Genomic DNA, 16,667 nt, shown 5'->3' on the forward strand with positions numbered 1-16,667 from the left:
CACATACTGTATGACTAAAGAGACTAAGCCAGATGTTTCTGAAATCCTTCCTGCTCTCCACCAGGCATAGTATGGTGTGGGTGGAAGATACAGTGACCCTACAGTAGGTCCAACCTCCACAGTGACCCTAAATGGACATAAATATGCATAAGATTTATTTACACCTGTGTATGCCACCAATAGTGTGCCAGCCTTGTGGTATGTTAGCACAACATGAGAAAATGAAGGTAAATCAGAAGTTTAGCTTTTCCTTTTGTTCAGGGTCATGACAATTGTGCTGAAGTCCCTCCCTAGAGTTTAGTGAAATATACACAGCCACCCTGGAGCTTGGTGCAGCAGTTGTTTTATGTGGTGGAGTGCTGTCAGCAACAAATATGCTTCTCTTCACTGCTGCATGACCGTGGCTGTTTGAAACTGTCTTATTTCACTAAGACCTGTTTTTGCGAGGTCCTTAAAACCAAGACATTGTGAGATGGATGGCATGAAAAATCTCCTTTACCTCATCACAGGCAATTTCCCTGGTCACCTCTCTTATATTACATGAGCTGTGAGGACTCCATGGAGAATTTCTGTATAGAGAAGTGTTTAACACTGCCACTCCCAGCTTGTCGTGATGGCAGCAGCCTCCTCATGAGAAAATCTCCACTACTGCAATAAAGGAGTGGACCAAGTAACCCACTCCTGGCTTGCTGCAGTGGCAGCAGCTTCCTCATGAAAAGACCTCTGCCGCCACAGCAAAGGAGAGGCCCAGTGCACCCTTTTGACTGCCAACCTGGCTGCCCCACCCAGCAACCCTCCACTGGGTGACACAAGAGGTGGGGATGCAACTGAGTCAAAAATGACTTCAAGGCATGCAACAACAACAACAATTGGATTAGTCATGCTGACTGGAAGATTCTGGGAGTGATAGTCCAAACAAGTAACTTTTCTCATCTTCCTATCCCTCAGAATGGGCCAAAATATGTCAGGCTGTTCCTTTTCCTGTAGGCAATTTGTGAGTGTAAATCCAGAAGTATACAGTATGTCTCAGCAGGAGATATGCTGACAGGTTCTGTCTGTCTAGATTTTCTGTAGGCAACAGACTTCCCAGGAAGACAACAGACTGTGGCTGACCAGCTACTTTAAATTTGTACATAAGAGCACAAAGAAGAAGACTGACTCTAGAGAATACTTCCTGCAGAGAATTCTTAATTAGAGCTACAGAGAACAATTTCAATCTGTTCTGAAGAAGTAACTGATATCTCAGTTATCCCTAGACTGCAACGTTTCTGGAGTTTCTCCAACATTCTAATTGTTGTTCCTATAAATCGTGTCATCCCAGTAGTATACAATAGATAGTTTTAGTAACGACTGTAACATAAAATGTTTCACTGGTTCCTGTAAGAATATCTTATTTTATACTTTTATTAACTCTGTTTAAAAAAAATTGCATTTTGCCTGTCCCTCAGGATCAAGGTAATGATTGTAAAATAAAATGTTTTACTGGTGCCTGTAGGAATATCTTGTTTTATAGATGTATTAACTCTATTAAAAAAAAAGGTTTGCATCCCATCTATCCCTCAGGGCCTAGGTAACCATGCTATATAATAATTCTTCTTCGTGGTCTCTGCGAATCATACAAATGGGTTTTACTGCGCCTGCGCAGTGCTGTTCGGAAACTTCTGGAATCACTGGGCAAAGTTTACTTTGCAACATATAGAAACTTTTTGGCGGTAACTCCGCCCACCCGTTATAAGGCCCCTGCCTTCCCGCTCTTTCCCCAGTGCCTTTTTTCCGCCGCGCTAGCTGCTTCAGGGAACTTCGCTCGCTTTAGCTTGCATTTGGAATCACTTTCGTTTTTGACCTCGGACCGTCTCTTGACCATTCTTTGTCTCCCGTCCCTGGTAACTTCGAACTCTCGGACTGCTGACCTCGTTTCTGGACTTTCCCTTTCAACTTGTCGACTTCGGAAAATGCCTGCTCCATTTAAGAAGTGTGATGTCTGCGGGGGCAAGGTGCCCATCCAGGACCCGCACTCCTCCTGCCTCCTTTGCTTGGGCAAAGACCATGACACAAAGGCTTGCCCACTCTGCAAGTCCCTCTCATCCCAGGCTCGCAAGAACCGTGAGTCCCGGCTGACTTCGGCCATTGCTCTGGGCAAGGTTCAGGAGGGAGGCCCCCGTCCATCATCGGCTCCTTCAGCTCCGCCGGCTGCCTCATCTTCCCGGGCGAGCGTCTCCAGCGTGATGTCTGCCCCACCGATGGCGGGTTCGTCCACCACCACCGATGTGGCCCGTGGTTCACGAAAACCCAGTGCCACCGACAAGCGCTCCAAACACCCCCACAAACAGTCGGGGTCTAAGGGTACCGAGCCCAAGGAAAAGCCCGGGAGAAAGCTGTCCCCGGTGGGCTCGCACGCGAAGGAGTGTGCGGAGGCCTCGTCGGTCCCGACTCCGTCCTCCAAGGCCTCTTCGAAGCCATCTCGACACGCCTCCGAGCGGCCCGAGACGGGTGCATCCTCGTCAGGAAAGACTGCACCGGTGGAAAAGGCTAAGACATCTAAGCCTCAATCCACAAGAGCTGCCGTCCTGCTGGACCTGCCGGACAACCCGTTCTTCCCCCCCGAGGATCGGGTCGAGACACCACACTCGTCCAAAAAGAGACACCACAAGGACACAACGGAGGGCTCTGCACCAAAGAGGCCTAAGTCCTCCAAGGATCACACCGGGTCGGAGGTTTCCTCCAAGGGAAAGGAGCGCGCTTCCCACAAGCAGCGCTCTCCGGCGAAGAAGGCTCCAACACCAACCTCTTCACGCCCCGATGGCTCGTCCACCTCGCATGCAGCCACTGTCCTGGACACTCCGCTACCGTCGACGGTCAACTTTGCCCGCGCCGATGAGTTGCCAACTGAGCTCCCTCGGAGATTGTCACCTTCGCCTTCCATCCACTCGGAGGTCGACGAACCAACGGAGAGGGACACTGACATGTTTTTTGACCCCGATTCCGGGAGATACTACATGTCAGTGCCGAGGGAGACTGCCTTCAGGGAGTTCACCCGGCTCAACCTATGCCCGGTGGCCCCCCAAGATGACGAGCCTGCCCCTTCCCATGCTACAGCCTCAGCCTCTGCACCGCGTCGCTCCCCCACACAGCTACCGCCCTTGCAGATCCCGGCGCGCTCGGCGACTCGAGTCAGGGTCCCAGACATCCCGCTCACATCTGACACCGACTCTGAGGGGGAACCCTTGCTGCCGTCGGGAGAGCCTTCCGACGATGATGACACCTCCATCCAGGCGTCTCCACAGCAGATGCACCACCCGGAGCCTTCCTCCCCCACGGATGATGTGCGCTCTTTTAATGAGCACATCATTAAGATGGCAAGGGCCCTGGACATTGAGCTCTCCTACCCCGAGGAGGAGGCTCGGGACCCTGTGGAACGTCAGGTGCATGGCCGGGTGCCCACACCCCCCTCCATCCCGTTGCTGCCCTCCATCAAGTCCATTGTCCGGAGGTCGTGGGATGCGCCAGCTTCACTCGTCGGATCCTCAAGGAAGATCGAGTCCCTCTACCGGATCTCCCCTTCGAGCTGCTCTTGGTTGGCCGATCACCCCAAGCAGAACTCGGCAATTGTAGAAGGGGCGCAGCAGGGCTTCGTCCCCAAGCAGGCAACTTCCCCAGTCGACCGGGAAGCGAAGAAGGTAGATGGTCTGGCCAAGAAGGCCTACTCGGCGGCAGCCCTCGCAGTCAAGGCCATCAACTATAACGCCTGCATGGGGGCATACATCCAGACACTCATGGAAGGGATCTCGCCACTCGTCCCGGACGTCCCAGATGAGACCCAGCGACGCCTGGTAGAGATCCGTGATGAGGCCCATTCGATCGGCAGCTGGCTCATCACTGCCTCCAGGAATGTGGCTGACTGTGCAGGACGGGCGATGTCGGCTTCGTTGGCTCTGCGCCGGCATGCGTGGCTGAGGGGTTCGGACCTCAATGCCAACGTCAAGTCAGCCATAGAGGACATGCCCCTGGATGGTAGCGGCCTCTTCCACACCGAGACCGACGAGCGCCTGAACTGCAAGTTCAGAATGAAGGCGGTGGCGAAGAAGCACGGGATGTCATCGGCTCCCATCTCGCCCTTCAGAAAGAGGCAGCGCCCGTGGCAACCGCAAGGTCAGTCACAGGGGACCTTTCAACAAGACCGTCAACTTCAGCAGCAGGGCTCCCAGAGACGCCGGTACCCCTCTCAGTCCTTCTCCTCCTCTGGCCGTCGCAACTTTCCTTCCCGGTACCAAAAGTCCCGCCGGCAGGATACCGACCAGGGGAAGAAGAGAGCCTGAAGGGTTGCAGCGCGCTTCGTCTCTCCTTCCTTTTTCTTTTTGGACATTTTGAGGCCCTTTGTTAACACCTGGGCCTCTATAACATCGGACTCGTGGGTCCTCAACATCGTCCGTAGGGGTTATGCCCTCGAGTTCCAAGAGCTCACCCCAACTGGAGCCTTCATGTCCACTCCCCCCTCGGACACCCTTCTCGACGAAGTGCGCACTTTGCTGGACAAAGGGGCAATCTCCCCTTTATCACCTGACCAGTCCTCCAGGGCCTTTTTCTCCAGGTACTTCACGGTACCAAAGGCGGATGGGGGCATCAGACCATTTTGGATCTGAGGGAACTCAACCTTTTTCTTGAATACCGTCGGTTCCGGATGGTCACCTTGGCTTCTATTCTACCGCTTCTCCACCAGGGCCTGTGGTTCGCGACGGTCGACTTGAAGGATGCCTACTTCCTCATCGGAATTTGGGAGTCCCACCAGAGATTCCTCGCCTTCGCCGTCGGCTCCACCGCGTACCACTACAACGTGCTCCCCTTTGGTCTTGCCACAGCCCCGAGGGTCTTCACGAAGTGTATGGCCCCGGTGGTGGCATACCTTCATCAGAGGGGCTACAGAGTCTTCCCGTACCTGGACGACTGGTTGTTTGCCGCCGATTCACAGCGCGAGCTCCGAGAGGCGGTCTCATTTGCCTTGCACCTTTTGGACTCTCTCGGTCTGGTCGTCAACGAAGAGAAGTCCCACTTCACTCCGACCAGACAGGCCAAGTTCATCGGAGCCATCCTCGACTCCGACAGATGCTCCGCCTTTCTCCCTCCGGACCGTTTCCAGGCGTTGGTGGCATCGTTGAGGCCTTGCACCTCTCATAGAAGAGTGAGGGCCAGAGACGTCCAGGTGGCGCTGGGCCACATGGTGTCGACGACGTTCGTGACGCCGTGGGCAAGGCTTCGCCTCCGACCACTGCAGTCCTGGTTCCTCTCAGTCTTCTCTCCGATGGACGACCCTCCTTCCAAGTGGCTCACGGTACCGAGACCAGTGGCCGCCTCGCTGAGATGGTGGCTGGACGGCCACAATGTCTGCATCGGGATGCCCTTCCATCAACCTCAGCCGCAATTGACTTTGACGACCGATGCTTCCCTGGAGGGTTGGGGCGCCCACCTGCTCGACCTGGTGGTCAAGGACAAGTGGTCGGCCCAGGACAAGCTTCTCCATATCAATGCTTTGGAGATGCTCGCAGTCGAGAAGGCCCTGAGGGCATTCGAGCTCACTGTCACAGGCAAGGTGGTCCTCCTCAGGACGGACAACACTACCGTGATGTATTACATCAACAAGCAAGGAGGCACCAAGTCCAGGACTCTGCTCGAGATCACTCTTCGCATCTGGGACTGGTGCATCCAAAGACAGGTGCTCCTCCAGGCGATTCACCTCCCAGGAGAGGACAACGAGTTGGCAGATCGCCTAAGCAGATCCTCTTCGATGTGCCACGAGTGGAGACTCCATCTGGAGACGGTCAGCGACCTGTTCGAGAGGTGGAGAACCCCCCGGATCGACCTCTTCGCGACCGAGTGGAACAGCCACTGTCCCCAGTTCTGCTCCAGAAGGCAAATGGACGGATCCCTCGGAGACGTGTTTGCCTTCCTTTGGACGGGAGAGCTGCTTTACGCCTTTCCTCCCTTCCCTCTCATCATCAGGGTGGTGTCCAAGATGACAACGGACCGTTCGCATGCGATCCTGATCACCCCGTGGTGGCCGAGACAGCCTTGGTTCGCATCCCTTCTCCACCTCTCCAGGAGATGCTTCCTCCGCCTCGATTTCCGTCCCGACCTGTTGTCGATCCAGGACGGCCAGATCCTGCACCCGGACATCGAGAGCCTGCTGCTGGTGGCCTGGAGGATACAGTCCTAACCGGCCTGCCGGAGGCGGTGAGGACGGTGATCCTGGCCTCAAGGAAACCTTCCACCCAGCGGTCCTATGCCCTGAAATGGAAGAGGTTTAGCCTCTTCCTTGACCAAAAGGGCTTGTCTCCTGCTCAAGTGTCCAGTGGTGCTGGAGTTTTTGATGGCGCTTTTGGATGAGGGGCTGTGCCTCGCATCCATCAAGTGCTATCTATCTGCCATTTGTGCCAAGTACCAATTCGGGGGGAGGGCTTCCTTTTTCAGGGATCCCTTGGTGAAAGGGTTCCTTACGGGATGTGCCAACTTGCATCCTCCTGTGTCGGTACCGGCGCCGGCTTGGAGCCTGGAGGCGGTACTGTCCGTGCTCCAGTCCAAGCCCTTCGAGCCGATGGCCACAGCGGACTTGAGACTACTGACTTGGAAAACCGCTTTTCTTGTGGCCATCACCTCTGCCCGCCGTGCGGGCGAACTCTGTGCCTTGCGGAGGGACCAACCCTTCCTGAGGTTTCACAGGGACAAGGTGGTCCTTCGGACAGACATTACTTTCTTGCCTAAGGTTGTGTCTGCTTTCCACATGTGCCAGGACATTGTGTTCCCTACTCTCGCATCCAACCCGACTTCGGATGCGGAGCGAAGCCTGCACTCTCTTGATGTCAGGAGAGCACTGGCTTTTTACTTGGACAGAACTGCTGCCTCCAGCCGCTCCGAAAGACTCTTCCAGTGCTACTCGGAGCCGAAGAAAGGGTTGCCGGTGTCTGCGCAGAGGTTTTCCAAATGGGTGGCCGGTACCATCCACCTCTGCTATGAACTTTTGGGCAAACCTCTCCTGGGCAGGGTTCGGTCTCATTCCACAAGGGCAATGTGAGCATCCTCTGCATTCCTGTCGGGGATTTCCTTGGAGGATGTCTGCAAGGCTGCTGTCTGGTCCCAACCTCTGACTTTTATTAAACATTATAGGTTGGACACCAGAGCCATCCGAGACGCAGCTTTCGGGAGGGCTGTGTTGGTTTCAGGGTTGCATTGACTGCACTACTGATGGTTTGTGTTTCAGCGCCTATGTACATATGCCACTGTTTCCAATTTGTTAAATGTTGGTTTGCACAATTTCTATGGGACTGGTCTTGCATGACCTTTTGTTCCCTTCCCAGGTCTAGCAATGTTATTGCTATCTTTGGTCTGTGCATCAACAAGAGACTGACTCTTTTTATGGTTCAAAGTGTTTATTGTTCCAATAAATACACCTTGGTTTACCATAGCTGTGGTTTCAGGACACTCCCTCAGCCGCATACCTAAGCTTGTCAGTCTAAACCCATTTGTATGATTCGCAGAGACCACGAAGAAGAAGGACAGGTTGCTTACCTGTAACAGTATTTCTTCAAGTGGTCATCTGCGAATACATACAAATCCCACCCGTCCATCCCCTCAGTGTCCTGCTCTTATTGGCTCTTTCCATCGCCTGCTTGGCGGAAAAATTGCGGAACTGGGGAAAGAGCGGGAAGGCAGGGGCCTTATAACGGGTGGGCGGAGTTACCGCCAAAAAGTTTCTATATGTTGCAAAGTAAACTTTGCCCAGTGATTCCAGAAGTTTCCGAACAGCACTGCGCAAGCGCAGTAAAACCCATTTGTATGTATTCGCAGATGACCACTTGAAGAAATACTGTTACAGGTAAGCAACCTGTCCTTCACAGTGGCAGGATGTGGTATATCTGTGGTGAAACACCTCAGAATTAGAGTTACCCAGTTTTGAAGACGCAAAAGGATTTAGCTGGGTTCAGAGGGAAGGGAAAGGAGTGCTTATTGATACTAAATACTTCTACTTCTTCTTCTTCTTCTTCTTCTTCTTCTTCTTCTTCTTCCGCTTATTATTATTATTATTATTAACCTTTATTAATAAAGCGCTGTAAATTTACACAGCGCTGCACATACAATCTTTTTAATTGGACGGTTTAAACCTTAATAACCACTGACAGATGCACTTAAAGCTCTTTTTTTCTTTACACTGTTTACAACAGCCTTCCGCTGTCCAGGTGTTTTCAAGTGTTTTGGATTTCGGCTTCCATCAGCTCTAATCCAGCATGATCATAACTGATGATAGCCGCCGTGCTCCAGAACATCTGTAGGGCTCTAGATTTGACAAGATTGGTATAAACCAGGGCTAGTGGAAGGGAGACTGGTGACTCCCTAGATGTTAAGCAACTGCTGTTCCAATCAGCCTACACCATCGGCCAGCCTGGCAAGGGGTGATTGGAAATAGGGTCCATCATATTTAGGGGGCATAGGTTCTGTACCCTTATTTTCAACCATGGCTGAAGTGGGGCTCAGACTGCCATGTTAATCCTTCTGAATACTTTCATCCTGGAACAATGCTAATGCTGTGCCATCATTCCAGGAGGGAAACATTTCTGAGGGAGAAATGGAGAGCTTTTAATGCAACAATGAAAACTATGAAGAAGGATAGGTCTAGTACTAGCCTGCTCAGTTGCTTTCCCAGGAAGACAACCAACAATGTAGATGTTTACATTGAGGGAGGAATTTCCCTAATGTAAGACTTACGTAATTGCAATTTTGCTTTGATTCAATGGACTGAGTGTAATTATTGCTAATACACATTTACCTCCTGGTACAAACAAAATTGGAATGGAATCCTGGTTGAAGAATGTTTTCTAGTTTTAATTGCATTGCCACCAACTGCCCAGATTTTGTTAGGTATGATTTTAATTTTAGAATGGGCTCCTTGGATCAGACACTAATGGAACCTAAGTATTGGACTCCAGATAAGGATGAATGCCAGTATACAATTACTCATGCAAATTACAGAGTCATCAATTACTCAGGGATTTGCTTACCTTCAAATAAGACATGAACTCACCATTCTAAAGCTGACAATACCTTAATGTGTCCAAAAATAGTTCAAATGCTATAGCTTACTGTTTAAATATCAATATATAGATGGGTATACAGCTTTAAAATCAGGAAATAATTCCTTTTCTTTGTTGAGCCCTCATATAATTGAACTGTTCAGTAATTTAATGAAAAAATTATTGTCAAAACATCTAAAACAACTTTTAGGCCAAAGTATATGGGCTTTGTTGCACTGAGGTTTGTGTGTTGGAGTAGGACTCTGGGAAACAAGATTCGAACCACTGCTTAACCACAGAAACATACTGGATGTCCTTTGCCAGTCACACTCCACCTTGAAGAAAGGTAGTGACAAACCTCCTGAATAAATTTGGCCAAGAAAACCCTAGGATAAAATTGCTGTAAGTTGAAGTCGACTTGAAGGCACATAATAACAACTATAGGCCTACCTCTATAAACCCAAACAAATTATTTGAGAGGACTTGAATAACAGGGGGGAAAAAATCTGTTGGGAATTCATGCTAAATACAGGACAGATAATGAATGGGAACTTGCAGATCAGAAATAGTATCTGATAACCTCAGTGAAGCAACAAGCACAGAAAAACATGGTAACTGTTGGTGAATATGTCATTAAATGAAAACATAGTTTTGAATATTAGTGTCAGGAACATTAATTTGCTTAATGGTCACTCTAAGAATCTACGATAAGTACTTCTAATGGTAGTGATTGTAATGAACATATACCTTTAAATCAAGAGTGGGAATCATGTGGCTGTCCAAATGATGTTGAACTGCACCTCCCAGCATTCCTCAATTTATGCTGGTTTAGGTTCTTCTAACTTGAAGTTCATTAAGCTTTGGAAGGTTGAATGATTTCCACTCCTGCAATAGATGTTTACTTGCCTGTAGAATTTCTTAAAGAAGCTCAAAAATTCAGACTTAATCTCTGATTGTTCACCTGGTGAGGTTTCTAGACCAAACACCATTGGTCACTGAATCAATTAAGACAAATAGTGATTGGTGAATTTCACTCACTGGCAGACAGTTTTACAGTAATCTGTGATTTCAGCAAGGTTTGTCTTAGATGATGAAAAGACATTATATTCCCATTTATAAAAGGAGACTGCTGTATGATCACTTTGTTTGTAGTTGAAAATCTAGATACAGTCAGCCCTTCTTATAAATGGATTTCTTATCCACAGTTTGAAAATGTTCAAAAAAATATATAAATTTCGCATATCAAACCTTGATTTTCCAATTTTTATAAAGGACACCATTTTGCTATGTCATTATATTTAATGAGACTTGAGCATCCATGGATTTTGTTATCCACGGGAGATCTTGGAACCAAACTCTAGCGTATAACAAGGGTTCACTGAACTTCATACCAATGCTTGAAATGCTCCATAGCTTAGCAAATAAAACATAGAAACTGATCTTTTCCTACTGGATGTGTTTAAAGATCTAACAGCAAAAATAGTATACTTGAAGAGAGGTATTTCTTAGTTGCTGACTATGCTCAATTTCCACTGTTCCCCCACCCCAAGTGGGCCTGAGCAGACGTGCTGTCCTACCCTGGGTTCTGACCCCAGGCTGCTGCAGCTGCCACACAATTGCAGCCACTACTGCTGCTTTCCCTTTACCTGCCTCCACCACCACATCTTCTCAGATGTCCACCACTGCAGCTGTTAACAGTGGAAACAGCAGCACTTGGCTACACTCACATGCTCAGGCACCCCCTTTCCACATCAGAGGTTGCATGGGGGCAATCTGAAAAGATGCAACAGTGAAGGAAGATAAGGGATGTATGAGGCCAAGTGGTTTGCTACTGTTGCTGAGGAGTTTCCAGGAAACTCCATAGCAAAAGACATATCTTTTTGACCCATGCTAAGGACCTTTTGGGCCAGGATCAGAACAGGACCACTGGATCAGCATCTGGTCTATCCAATCTTGGGGCTATTGGCTTGCGTCATCCATACAAGATGCCACGAGGCCAGGGGGAACATGAGCTGCCAATTAGGCAAAGAACCAAGGATACAGAACTAGGTGGCTCAAGCAAACTACATCAGGTCACCATTAGTTCACCAGATAACATACCCTAACTTTATGTAAAGTGCTAGTTGTCTACAGAATCTAAACTTAGTCTTTGTTGCTTGAAGGATGATCTGGAGTCAAAGTTGTGGGCATAATGAAACACTGACACATTTTTAAATCGTAAAATACATCAAGAACCTATATGGAAGTCATTTAATCCAGTATCTGTATCTCTTTCAAGCCATTCCAAGCTGTTCATATGTATGGAAGGATGAAATTTTTAATCAGCTGGACAGTTGCAGGATTTTTAGGCTATGTTTTGGAGACTAGATCAAAGATGTCAGTAAACTGTCAAATGAATACATCAGATCTCTAGTGCTGTGTTATGACTTTTCTTGTTATCTTTGGTTGTTGCTGTTAAAGTGGCTCTGATTTACAGCAACCATATGAATAGAAGACTTCCAAGAAACCCTGTTATTAACAGCGCCTCTCAAGTCTTGCAGACTCATGCCCATGGCTTTTTGGATTGAGTCAATCTACCTGTGTTGTAGGCTTCCTCTTTTCCTATTGCCTTTTGCTTTATTGAGCATTGTTGGCTTTTCAAGTGAATCATGTCATCTCATGATAAAATAGCCTGGGTTTAGTCATTTTGGCCTCTAGTGAGATTAAGGCTTGATTAAGGCTTGATGTGCTCTGGATTTTGTCTTTCTGGAAGCAGTTTCTCCAGCACCACATTTCAAAAGAATTGATGAGATACTGCTATGTGAGTTTTCTGTTCTTTTGAGTAGTGTTCTTTATGTGTCATACCATCTACTTTACTCTTGCCACAGTATATAGCAATTTTAGGGGTGATAATTAATACATATTGGTCATCTTTCACTCCAAAACTAGATGAATCTATGTGTTTCTCTGTAACTGAGAAAATAACATTTTGATCATAAATGAGTGTAAATCCAGTGGGTAATCCAAATTAGAGTATACCCATTGAATCAGTGGGATTTTCATTAATATTAACTCTCTGTCAAGCAGTTAATTCAGTGGGCCTTCTCTAATAGGTACAAACAGTTGGATTTAGATCTAGTGGTAGTACGAAGATTACAAAACAATCTCCATTTTTGCAGCAACAGTGTCACATAATTCTGATTTTCTGAATTCTCTTAACTCTTTTTTATATTTCAGGGGAAAGTGTAATATTCCAAGAAACAAAAGAATATTGGACCCAAAGAAAGGACCCATTAAAAAGACTGCAGGAGTGAAACAACTTCCAAAACTGAAGCTCTGATACTTTTTTCAAAGTTTAGTTTATAACAGTTTTTATAAAAACAATTAAATATAGCATATATTGTTGTTTACAACTGTCTTGCTATATGGGTGTACACATCTTTTCATTCTTCTTCTTGGCTATTTTAGTCCTTCCACCGAGATTTTGGCTTAAAATAATATTAACTTAAGTCCATGTTATTTGTCATCATATCAAAAGTGTTCTTTACCCTCTGAAATAAATAAAAAGTGGTTTTGCCTTTCTTCTGTAGAAATTCTACATTTGATACTTTAATTCATGGTTTTCTATTCTCTTATTATTCCTCTTCCAAGTGGAAATCATAGTAAAGTAGAAACTATTACTTTAAATTATAACATATTAAAATATGTCACTTTAATATTAATTGTGCTAAGGATTAACCTCTGTGTTTGAATGTTCATATGATACCTGTGTGTATGCACCATCTAATTTGTAATATATTTATCAAAATGCCATGTGTGCATTTGTGAAATGTCCAGTTTGTTGTGGCATCTCTACCTGGTTTGTCCTTTCATTGCAGGGTTGGTTCCAAACATGGATGAATTAGCAAGTTTAGAAACAACATGCTGTACCAAATATACATGCTATCCTGATGACATTCTCTAATAGGCAAGAGACAACGCACACCACTTCCTAGATCCCAAATGTCATGCAGGATGTGAAAGCATTTCAACATATATGTTGGCTTTCTGAACTGTTTTTAAAGAAGTACAATAACATCCAAAATCCACAAAACAGTGATACCTTAAATGGACCAACCAAAATGCATAAAATACATGTCTTAGAATCATAGAATCATAGAGTTGGAAGAGACCGCACAGGCAATCCAGTCCAACCCCCTGCCATGCAGGAAATCCAATCAAAGCATCCCCAGCAGATGGCCATCTAGCCTCTGCTTAAAGACCTCCAAGGAAGGAGACTCCACTACACTCCGAGGGAGTTTGTTCCACTGTCGGACAGCCCTTACTGTCAGGAAGTTCCTCCTAATGTTCAGGTGGAATCTCTTTTCCTGTAGCTTGCATCCATTGTTCCGGGTCCTGTTCTCTGGAGCAGCAGAAAACAAGCTTGCTCCCTCCTCAATATGACATCCTTTCAAATATTTAAACATGGCTATTATATCACCTCTTAACCTTCTCTTCTCCAGGCTAAACATCCCCAGCTCCCTGAGTCGTTCCTCATAGGGCAAGGTTTCCAGACTTTTCATCATTTTAGTTGCCCTCCTTTGGACACGCTCCATTTTCTCAATGTCCTTTTTGAATTGTGGTGCCCAGAACTGGACACAATATTCCAGGTGGGGCCTGACCAGACCAGAATACAGTGGCACTATTACTTCTCTTGATCTAGACACTATACTTTTATTGATGCAGCCTAAAATTGCATTGGCCTTTTTAGCTGCCGCATCGCACTGTTGACTCATGTTCAACTTGTGGTCTACTTGGACTCCCAGATCCCTTTCACATGTAGTTTCATTCAGCCAGGTGTCCCCTATCCTATATCTGTGCATTTCATTTTTCTGCCCTAAGTGCAGTACCTTACATTTCTCTGTGTTGAATTTCATTTTGTTAGCTTTGGCCCAGCTTTCTAGTCTATTCAGATCATTTTGAATGTTGATCCTGTCCTCTGGAATATTTGCTATTCCTCCTAATTTGGTGTCATCTGCAAATTTGATAAGTATGCTCCCAATTCTGTTTTAAACTTAGCTCGGTTGAAAGTTCCTTAGTCATCCATCCTGGTTTCTTGAGACACCTCCCATTTTTCTTTCTCACTGGAACTGTTTGAGATTGTGCCTTCAGTATCTCTCTTTCACAGTTCCCAAAGTCCTTTTCAGATTTTATTCACCTCCTAATCAGACTTCAGCCTTTCTCAGACTGCCTGTGTGTGTATATGCCTTCAGTTCACCTGTCAATTTATGGCAATCCCATGAATATCATAGGGTTTTCTTAGGTAAGGACTAATCAAATGTGGTTTTGCCAGTTCCTGCCTCTGAAATATAGCCTACAATGCCTGGTATTAATTGACAGTCTCCCATCCAAATACTAACCTTGGCTGACCCTGCTTAGCTTCCAAGATCAGATGGAAACTGGTGCCTTTACAGTATTTAGGGCCCTTCAAACTGCCCTAACTAAACCTTTTTATAAACAAGCTTCTAGCTTGTATCCATCCCTCCACTCCTGTAGGCCCCCCTTCACAACATTCCCTGAGTGGTGCTTGACTGGCTTTAGCCAAGCTTATCCAGCTTCTCTCCACAGCTGCTTCCCTCCCCACTCTTGGGCCTGTTACAGACTGCCAAAATAAAGCTGCTTCGGGTCTCTTTGGAGGTATGCTATTTAAATGATGCATGCATCCTAAGAATCCGGAAGCTGCACCAAAGCTGCACTCCAGTGCTTAGGAATGGAGTGTGGCTTTGGCGCGACTTCCAGACTGTTAGGACCCATGCATCATTTAAACAGCATACCTCCAAAGAGACCCGAAGCAGCTTTATTTTGGCAGTCTGTAACAGGCCCTTGTTAGGTTTTTATTGTGGCAGTTCAAACAGGGAAGGTGATTTTGCTTTAAAGAAAATGGCCTTGAGGCCTATCTCAGGAGATAGGCAGGACAATAAAAAGTGGAAGTTGGATAAAAGTCTCATCAGATTTTGCTCAATTAAATTCAACAGAATTTTCGCAGCAGCTAAAAAAGCCAATGTGATTCTAGGCTGCATTAGTAGAAGTATAGTGTCTATCAAAGGAAGTAATAGTGCCACTATTCTGCTTTGGTCAGGCCTCACCTGGAATGCTGTGTCCAGTTCTAGGCACCACAATTCAAAAAGGATGTTGACAAACTGGAGCATGTCCAGAGGAAGGTGACCAAAATGGTGAAGGGGGCTGGGTATGTTTATCCTGGAGAAGAGACAGTTAAGAGATGACATGATAGCCACGTTTAAATATTTGAAAGGATGCCATACTAAGGATATTTTCTGCTACTCCAGAAACTAGCACACACAGCAATGGATGCAAACTACAGGAAAAGAGATTCCAGCTCCACATTAGGAAGAACTTCCTGACATTAAGAGCTGTTCAACAGTGGAAAACATTCCCTTGAAGTGTGGTAGAATGTCCTTTGCAGATTTTTAAACAGAGGCTGGGTGGCCATCTGTCGGGGGTGCTTTGATTGTGTATTCCTGCATGGCATGGGACTGGTCTGGATGGCCCTGTGGTTTCTTCCAACTTTATGATTCTATGATTCTAGAAATAACCTCTCCCTGCCTTCAATTAAAATGGAACAACTGTACAATCCTAGCCATGGCCTAAATCCAACTGTTAGTCTGATCTAGAGCAGACACATTGTCAATTGAATTTATGTAAGTATAGCCTTCCCCGGTTCCCATTGATTCAAGTAGTCTACTCTGGCTAAGGTTTGGCTTTTGGCTCCTATCTGCTCAAAAGTCATACTGGCGGGATACAGACGGGCAGGAGAAGACGTCTTGGAGGTGTATTTAGCTCAATGCGGAGCTTCCAGACGGCCCGCCCCGGGGACGTGCTTCAGGTGTTGGGGCTTCCACACGGGGGGCAGTGAAGACGCCTCACCTGGGTCCGTTTCGGACCCGTAGCTTCCATACCGCCGCCTCGGAGGACGCCGCAAAGAAAGGGGCAGCTTCCGCACGGGCGGCCCAAACCGCGACTTTTTTTTTCTTTTGCCGGCTGGCGGATGCGCAGCTGCGCATCTCCAGCGCTAAGCAGCGGCGGCAGAAAGCCTATGTGCGCATTTAAAGCGCCCAAGCCCCTTTAAAACTTTTTCCCTCACTCTGCCCAAGAACAAAGGTGGCAGAGGAAAACGTGGTGCCCATCCTGGCATCATGTGTCATTCTGCACAACATCTGTGAGACCAAGGGCAGGGTCCTGGATGAGGGCATGCGATATAGGCGCCGTTTTGTGCTGCCCACCTTGGGAGCAATCATGGAGGATGAAGAGGATGCCAAGAAGGCAGCAGGGGAGGATGTGAGGAATGCCCTGGCAGATTTTTTTCTGACAAGGAGAATCTGAAGGATGGCTCCTGTGCCATCATCTGTGATGTCAGAGTGCAATGTTCTGTAATAGCATAAGCACATGAATAAATGTATCCCATTATCCACAGCCTGTGTCTGCCTATCATTCCTGATCTGTGCTGTGGGCATGTTTTGCCACGTGCCTGAGGGGGACACACACAAACACACACACACAAAAGGTCTCCTGGCGCCTGTTTTCCTGGGTGAAAAAGATACATCAGCTCCAACTGCCAATTGCCCCTTTGACAAT

At 47.2% G+C, this 16,667-nt stretch overlaps 1 protein-coding gene across 6 annotated transcripts in view; it reads left to right on the top strand.

Annotated features, from left to right (window-relative positions):
• Positions 1 to 12,577, top strand: part of CCDC169 (coiled-coil domain containing 169) — a 51,045-nt gene extending 38,468 nt beyond the window's left edge. For 2 of the 6 annotated variants that reach the window (XM_089508193.1, XM_089508194.1), the window contains exon 10: positions 12,273 to 12,576. In XM_089508193.1, coding sequence (XP_089364319.1) covers positions 12,273 to 12,375 — 103 coding nt within the window. In that variant the 3' untranslated portion in view covers positions 12,376 to 12,576. Of the gene's footprint in view, positions 1 to 12,272 lie in introns of all 6 variants that reach the window. The other 4 variants (XM_089508197.1, XM_089508198.1, XM_089508199.1 and 1 more) reach the window with 3 other exon arrangements.
• The last annotated feature ends 4,090 nt before the right edge of the window (positions 12,578 to 16,667 follow it).

Source organism: Sceloporus occidentalis, unplaced genomic scaffold (genome assembly GCF_023333645.1).
Source record: "Sceloporus occidentalis isolate IW3139 unplaced genomic scaffold, rSceOcc1.0.p SCAF_2, whole genome shotgun sequence".
NCBI lineage: Eukaryota > Metazoa > Chordata > Lepidosauria > Squamata > Phrynosomatidae > Sceloporus > Sceloporus occidentalis.